Source organism: Spinacia oleracea, chromosome 4, assembly GCF_020520425.1.
Source record: "Spinacia oleracea cultivar Varoflay chromosome 4, BTI_SOV_V1, whole genome shotgun sequence".
Taxonomy (NCBI): domain Eukaryota; kingdom Viridiplantae; phylum Streptophyta; class Magnoliopsida; order Caryophyllales; family Amaranthaceae; genus Spinacia; species Spinacia oleracea.
The window spans coordinates 17,753,825-17,762,164 of NC_079490.1; the positions used below are offsets into that span (position 1 = coordinate 17,753,825).

The 8,340-nt window shown below is 36.5% G+C and overlaps 1 protein-coding gene and 1 non-coding gene across 2 annotated transcripts; one reads left to right on the forward strand and one right to left on the reverse strand.

Moving 5' to 3' along the window:
• Positions 1–843: 843 nt before the first annotated feature.
• Positions 844–5,147, forward strand: LOC110775883 (probable pectinesterase/pectinesterase inhibitor 21). Its single transcript, XM_021980480.2, has 4 exons — positions 844–1,715; positions 2,128–2,578; positions 3,268–3,981; positions 4,094–5,147. The coding sequence occupies exons 1-4, from the start codon at positions 1,074–1,076 to the stop codon at positions 5,080–5,082; spliced, it is 2,796 nt and encodes a 931-aa protein (XP_021836172.2). The 5' UTR covers positions 844–1,073; the 3' UTR covers positions 5,083–5,147.
• A 2,888-nt stretch (positions 5,148–8,035) lies between these two features.
• Positions 8,036–8,136, reverse strand: LOC130460541 (U6 spliceosomal RNA). Its single transcript, XR_008920397.1, has one exon. It is a non-coding gene; the product is annotated as a U6 spliceosomal RNA (small nuclear RNA).
• Positions 8,137–8,340: the final 204 nt, after the last annotated feature.

Consider the following 8,340-nt stretch of genomic DNA (forward strand, 5'->3'; position numbering starts at 1 on the left):
CTAACTTTTCTGACACATAAAATAAAGTATACGAGTATTATATTTTTGGTACGAAATGCTTTAACACCTATACCTACAAGTCACTCTTCCATAAAGAGAAAATAAATATCCATAAAACAACAGATGTAATTGGAGAACAATATGTCTTATACATCTAAATACTTAGCCAAAAAAAGTTTCAGTTCTATAAAAAACAAATGTTTAAAATATATTAAAGCTCATTAATCAACCATCACTGCCAACGACAGAACGTGAAAAAGAAAGAGGTTAATATAATATTTTTGGGGTGTGGTATTTAAATGGAGTGTAATATTTGGTATTTTTTGTTGCACATAGTAAATAAAGGCTAAATTTCATATATTCCACAATAGTTTTTAAATTACATATGTTTATCTATAAATAAAATCTGAAAATTTTGAACTTAATTGAATTTTTGGACTCCAAAAAATTAAGTCGAAAGTCAGTCCAAAAAAAATTAGACTTGGTAATTTGAATCCAAGTTTAGTCCAAAAAATTTCAAGTCGAATTAGATTTTGGACTTTTGTCGATATATACCCCTACCTATTTAACTTATGTATTCAATATCGACGTGTGTACCGCAACATTATTTTGCGGCAAAAACAATGTGAATATCAGCTCAAATATACTTCTAAATCAAGGTATAGAAAATCTAGCAGTAAAATGACAAATTGTTTGCTCCTAATATTTTGCCAAAATTAATGGAACTAGTTTTCTAATAAAAGAAGCGTATCAAAATAGTTTAGCAATCCAAATTTGGAGAAAACAACCCATTAAATTAACTTGTTAATCAACACCATTAAAGCACTTAATTACAACCTCAAACTATTATTAACAAAAAAAATTAATCAACTTCTTCTAATTAACCCTTTTTTAATACTAGAAAATTATTTCTAAGCTTTTACGGCCTCTCATGCTTCAACGGCAGAGAGAGCCTTCCTTGTAAATTATTACCCCAAAGAAAAATGAATTGATAAAGGGTTGTTTCTTAAGGTAAAAACATTACATTGTGTTACATTGATTAGTAATTTGATTAATAAAAACATCGCGAATAAATGTCGCGAGTTGCGGTAATTACGTTGTCCTCTTTGCTCCTAGTTGGGCTAGTTGGGTCCGTGATCTTTAGCTTTGTGTCACATAATTGGAACAAACCAGACCCAAAATTGGCTAATTCTTCAAAGGCGGTTCAAGCCATATGTGACCCTACGGACTACAAAGATGCATGTATTAAGAGTTTAGCTAAGGTCAAGTCTGATGACCCTAAGGAGCTTGTGAAAGGCGCATTTGCGTCCGCTAAGGTCGAGTTGATGGAGGTTTCTAACTCGTCCACCGTCTTGAAAGAGCTCGAAAAGGATCCTAAGACGGCCGAGGCCGTTAAGGATTGCAAAGAGCTCTTTCAAGACGCGATTGATGATTTCCAACGTTCTTTCGATGAAGTTTCTAAGTCGGATTGGAATCAGGTTAACAATACGCTTGAAGACTTAAAGATATGGTTGAGTGCTACGAGGACGTACCAAGAGACGTGCTTAGACGGGTTCGAAAACACCACCGGTGACGCGAGTTCGAAGATGAGGAATGTGTTGCAAACGGCCATGCAAATGTCTAGCAATGGACTTGCTATTGTTAATGACTTGTCAAAGTTGTTTAGTAGCCTTGATATGAATACCATTAACAAGAGGAGACTATTATCTAATCAGGTGCATCGTCCGAGCCTATAAATTTTAATTATATACAAATATTGACTACTACCTTCCTTTCAAAATAATCTTTAGACTTTTCCGTTTTAGTCCATTTCATACTTTTCTTTACATTGTGCTTTATATTATTTTTAGACATAAAAATTTACTAATTTACCCCTCTTACCCTACAATATTTACAACTTTTCACTCGTTTTCTTCTACTTTATTTATTTTTTCTTATATTCACGCAGATTTTTACACATCTATCCTACTTTATTCATGTTTTATTATAGTGCCATACTTTTACAATTTTTTTCTATCTTTTCTTACAATTCGGGCAAATAGTAAATGTAAATTTCATGTTAAAATTGAGGCAGTATAAAATAAAGTTTGTGATATTAACTTTTCTCTTTATTTTGCTATTAATCAGGTGAATAGACGTCTCCTAAGCGTAGCTGATGACGGGGGTGTCCTTCTCAAGGACAACAAGGAGGATCAAAGGAGAAGAAGGCTCCTTAGCGCGATTAAAATTGTTGGCCACGGCAAGGATCAAGTGTATCCTGAATGGGTGGATGGGTTTCGACGTAAGCTTTTGGAAGCCACGAACTTGGCGGCCGACCTAAAAGCGAGGGCGAATGTAGTGGTGGCTCAAGATGGGAGTGGCAAATACAAGACAATTGAAGAAGCCATAAATGAAATTCCAAGGGATGGAAAGGAGAGCTTCATCATCTATATTAAGGAAGGAGTTTATAATGAGTACCTTGTGCTTCTCAAATGGATGACTAATGTTATAATTATTGGAGATGGTCCAACTAAGACGAGGATTACTAATAATAAGAACTTTGTTGATGGTACCAAAACATTCAAGACGGCCACTTTGTGTAAGTGTTCTTAATTGACTCATGATTTGTTAAACCTTTTATTTTGGATTATAATGTATTTATTCCTTTTATCCCTTAAATATTATTGGTAATTCAGCCCTTATAGGTTATGCAACATAATAAATAAATGCTACCATGGTCGAAACAATCACTAATTCATACATAAAAAGTTCCAACGTATGTTACATAATAGTGGGCTCAAAAATCATAGGCATTGGGGTCATTTTTAAAAACTAAAAATTATTACGTACTTTTTACGTAAATTAATGAAGAATTAACCAAAATTAAGTAATATTTTTGCCAAGTGTGGTCATGTGACCCTACTTGTTGTGCATCGCCTACAGCCGTCAACTATAGAAAAATTAAGCAATTTTTTTGCCAAGTGTAATCAATCTGGTCACGAGACACTACTTGTTGTACACTGCCTTCGACCCTCTGCCATTGATGCTACACGCTAAGGTATGCACCCTAAATACTCAACCATGTTTAGGACCAACTTCTTTAGTAGTTGTTGAAACCACAAATAATACAGAGTATGATCGTTGAGTCTCTAGGCAAATATACGATACTCTAGTACAGTAGTTGCATCATTTTAATTTTTACATTTGTTAGTCCATAATGTTAGTCACTAATATGTGTTATATGAAGAGTAATGATACTGATTTATTTTGATGGTGATGGTGATGTAGCGGTTCTTGGTGATTACTTCATGGCCAAAGACATTGGGATAGAGAACTCCGCAGGAGCAATAAAACATCAAGCTGTAGCATTTCGTGCGCAATCTGACAAATCTATCTTCTTCAATTGTCACTTTGATGGATATCAAGACACTCTCTACGCTCACACATACCGCCAATTCTACCGTGATTGTAGAATCACCGGAACCATTGACTTTATCTTTGGTGACGCGGCTGCATTTTTCCAAAATTGTTCGTTTGTTGTTCGTAAACCACTAGATAACCAAAACTGCATCGTAACAGCCCAAGGGCGGATGGAGAGGCATCAACCAACTGGTATAATTATTCACAATAGTAAATTTGAAGCCGACCCTGAGTACTACCCTCTTCGTAACCAGAATAAGGCTTACCTAGGAAGGCCGTGGAAGGAATATTCTAAGACTATTATAATGGAGTCTCAAATTGATGATTTGATTCAACCTGAAGGGTGGTTGCCTTGGGAAGGTGATTTTGCCCTTGATACGCTCTATTACGGTGAGTTCAATAATGTAGGTGATGGCGCTAGTTTGGCTAATAGGGTTAAGTGGCGTGGGATTAAGACTATTGCTTATGAACGCGCTGAGAAATTCATGCCACCTACGCTCTTTGATAATGATGATTGGATTGTAGCTTCTGGCATTCCTTATCAACCAACCTTGTCTAGTACAGCAGAAGGACCAATGTCAGGTAATAAATAGTGTGAAATCAAATCGATGCATATAAAAAAAAAAAAAAAAACAAGTATTTATTAGTTGAAGACATACTAACTACTATAACATTGCAACTTTTATTTATAAAGGCATAGATGAAGATCCAAACGCACCAGCAGGAGCACCATCCTCCTTCACTTACGAATCTTCATCAAGTGGCACATCTTCACACGGTTCATCATCGGGTGGTTCTTTTTCTCACAGTGGTTCCTCATCATCATTACGTGGCTCTTCCTCCTCAAAATCCTCTCCATCAACTTCTGGCGGTTCATCATCATCAACAACACCGTCAATTGGCTCTTCTTCACCCGGCTCGCCCACGAAAAAATCTTCACCAAGTGTGGGTGGCTCTACTCCCTCTAGAACCTCATCGAAAGGAAAACCCTCGTCTAATGAAGAAACTCCATCTTCAAGCAATGAGAAAGGCTCACATTCTTCTACTCAAGAAAGTACGTCAGTATCTTCTATTGAGATTGATGCTCCTACTCCAGCTCCTGACAGTTTATTAGAAGCGGACCTAGCCACTCCAAGCCCAACACCAAGCGAAGGCCCAAGTCTCGCCCCTTTTAAATCCCAATATACAATCCTACACATTCCTCCAATCTTAAGCCCAAAAAGACCCAATTCACCAGCCTCAAGCCCAACCGAAGAAAAGAAGGTGGTTGTCGGCCCAGTAACGATACGCGAACTTGAAAGAGTGTTGATGTCAAATGAGGAAATGGAGGGCGAGGATGATGCAAGTAACGATGACATGTCAGGGAATGTTCCAGATGGTGATGAGCCTAGTCCAGCTAAAGCTGAACTCCCAAGCCCATCTCCATCACCAACCGTTCTCACGGTTATCCCAAGTGTAAGCCCATTATCATCTCATAATGGGCCTAGTCCAAGCCCGTCTACGGAGGAGGTGCAGGATTGGAATCCTCCGATTGGGGCGCCCGAGCCCGGACCCGCTGATGAAGCTGATAAAGTGCAACCTGTAGTTGGTCCACCAGTAAAGTCAAACTCTGGATCAAACTTCAAATTTGAGGTTCATGCGTTGTTAAGTGGGATGGTTATGTCTGTTGCTCTATTCATGTGAATAGATATTAATTTAGACTTTAATTTGTAGTTTTTTGTGTTTGAATTGAAGATTACTTATACCTCCTTCTTTCTCTAAATTATTTTCCTCTTTGTTTGTTTCTCTTTTTTTTTTTTGGTTTTACAAATATACAACTTTCATTTTAGATGATCTTTTAGAAATTGTTGTAGTATGGAGTGTTTTCCTACCTTCTTTTCTTAATAGCAGCCACGTGCTTGTAGTTTTGAATGTTGATATTTTCTTAACCCTCAAAATTGTGGACTACACTAAGGAGGATTGTGGAACTCGGAAAAATCAAGGAGGCAATTAACCGGAAGACGAAAAATAAAGTATTCATTTTTGTAAATCATGTTAAGACTTGGCCAAACAAGGGAGGCACATCACACTGGTATTACGAATCAGTCACATGGCAACATCGGTGCGCGAAGAGATGCCTCCTTCTAGCCACACCATTAACGCGCAGTTCTTTTGAGCTTGTAATGACTTGTTCTCGGGATTTGTAATTTTAGTTAATTTAATTTAATTTAAATTCAGTAAATTTTATTTAAGTAAATTTATTTTATTTCAATGCAAATTATTATTATTACTTATTAAATATTAATATTAATAACTATTATTATTATATTAATTATTAATTTTATTAACATTGATATTAATTATTTTTTTATTATTACTATTATTATGATTGCTTGATATTTTATTATTATAAGTATTATCTTTATTATTATTTCAGTTAATTTAATTTGCTTTAAGTTAATTTTATTATTATTATTATCATCATTATTATTATTTAATACTTCGTAAGTACTTCATTATTATTTTATCATTATTATTATTTAATAAGTATTTTTTTCTTTTTTTTATTATTATTATTATAAAAATTAAATCGTCTACACAAAGTTGGATGGGAGCTTGATAACTAATTGAGTCCCGACACCCTTATTTAAGGCAAAGCACAAACATTGAAAAAGAAAAGATCGAATGTTAGCATTGGTCGCATTACTCTGAGCAGCCCGTGTGACCCTAGTAAAAAACATGAGGGCATCACTCCCCACTTCTCCCAAAGTTGAGAAGGCAAAAGCAGTAAAGTTGTACCCATTATTTGTACACTTCGCTTCATACTTCTTCTTCTCCTCCTCCTCCTCCTCCTCCTCCTCCTCCTCCTCCTTCTTCTTCTTCTTCCTGGAAACAACATTAGAGACAACAACTCCAAGAACAAAAGCATCAACACGTGCCCCCGTGAAGGGAGAGACACCTGTGACATCCAAGCATATATACATTTTAATTCTCTTTGTCCAAAGAATAAACAAGAAGGTCCGCATGTCGGAGATCCTTCCCTTCCTCGGACGGAAATCATAAAGGCACCTCCTTTTGCACAACAACACCAACTTAAGTACAAATATCACCCAACACATCCCGGACTAAGTTATGGGGGAATTTAAGGCCAATAACATTGCCGCAATGCACATCATGATCCCCAAAACGATCTATTATTTTGGATGAGCAACAAGGACAAGTAAAATCAGCAGGAAACGTAGGAATTGCAAGACGGTAGCAAAGAACACACCTGAATTGTCTTGGGTGCATCACTGCCCTGACTCATCAATTTGAAGTGTTCTCAAGAAGTCCAAAGAGTGTGCCGCACGGTTGCTAATGAGTATAGCCTTTTCTCTAGCACTTGGGTTGTACTGGTTCACCATCTTCTTTCTTCTTCTTCTTCTTCTTCTTCTTCTTCTTCTTATTATTATTATTATTATTATTATTATTATTATTATTATTATTATTATTATTATTATTATTATAATTATTATTATTATAATTATTATTATTATAAAGAAGCGATTACACAAAGTTGGATTGGAGCCTAGCCACTAATTTGGCTCCGACACCCTTATTCAAAGCAAACACAAACGATGAAAAAGAAAAGAACGAATGTTAGCAGCAGCCGTGTTACTCTGAGCAACCCGTGAGACCCTAGCCATGAACTCGAGGGCATCACTCCCTAGCTCTCCACAGGTGAAGAAAGTAAAAGCGATAAAACCATATCCGTTGTCTATGCACTTCGCTTCATACTTCTTCTTCTTCCTGGCAACAACATTAGCGACAGCAACCCCAGGAGCAAAAGCATCAACTCCTGGCCCGGTGAATGGAGAGATACCTGTGACATCTAAGCATACATTTTTCCCTTTGTCCCAAGAGTAGACAAGAAGGTCTGCAGGACGGAGATCTCTCCCTTCCTCAGACAGAAATCCCAAAGGCAGCTCCTTCTGCACAACAACTTCAGCCTGCAAACAGATATCCCCTAACACATCTCGAACCAAGTTATGGCGGAATTTCAGGCCAACAACATTACCACAATGCACTGCATGATCCCTAAAACGATCTATGATTTTCGAAGAGCAGCAAGGACAAGTAAAGTCAGGAGGGAACATAGGAATCGCAAGGCGATAACACAAAACACACCTGAATTGTCTTGGGTGCATCGTCTGCCCTAACCCCTCAATTGGGAGGGCTCTCAAGAAGTCTAAGGAGTGCGCCGCTCGGTTGTTGTTATTATTATTATTATTATTATTATTATTATTATTATTATTATTATTATTATTATTATTATTATTATTATTATTATTATTATTATTAATATTACTATTATATCAAATGCTAACAAAGTCAAATAATTTACAAATAGTTAGTGGGAAGCCGAGATACAATCTGGGCCCCCACTCCTCTAGCTATAGCAAAGCCTATCCTGGTGAAAATATGAGCAGCAGCACGAGCCCCAACGTCTTGAGTCCTAGAGAACTTCTGAATCCGCTTCAGCAACGCTACAACATCCTTATCCAGCTCCCCCAAAGAAGAGAAAGAGAACGGAAGAAAGCCATAACCAATGGCCCTGCAACGTGCTTCGTACTTGACCCGTTTCCGAATAGCCGCATCAGCCACAACCCGACCCGGGAAAAATTTGGACCATTTCTCGATTTGTGCGTGTCATCCTTGCGCAGGGGCCATGCTAATCTTCTCTGTATCGTTCCACTTTTATCAGATGTCTCCGGAGATTATTATTATTATTATTATTATTATTATTATTATTGTTATTATATAGTCGCTATTTGTTATTATTAATTATGATCATTATCGTCATCAACGTTTTTATTATAATTATTGTAATAATTATTATTATTATTATCATTATCATTATTATTATTATTATTTCGGTTAATTTAGTTTAATTTAAGATAATTTAATTTAGTTTCAATTAAA

Coding starts and splice junctions, on each gene's coding strand:
- LOC110775883 (XM_021980480.2), top strand. CDS start 1,074: ATGTCGCGAGTTGCGGTAATTACGTTGTCCTCTTTGCTCCTAGTTGGG. Junction 1,716..2,127: donor GGAGACTATTATCTAATCAG/GTGCATCGTCCG, acceptor GCTATTAATCAG/GTGAATAGACGTCTCCTAAG. Junction 3,982..4,093: donor AGCAGAAGGACCAATGTCAG/GTAATAAATAGT, acceptor TTATTTATAAAG/GCATAGATGAAGATCCAAAC.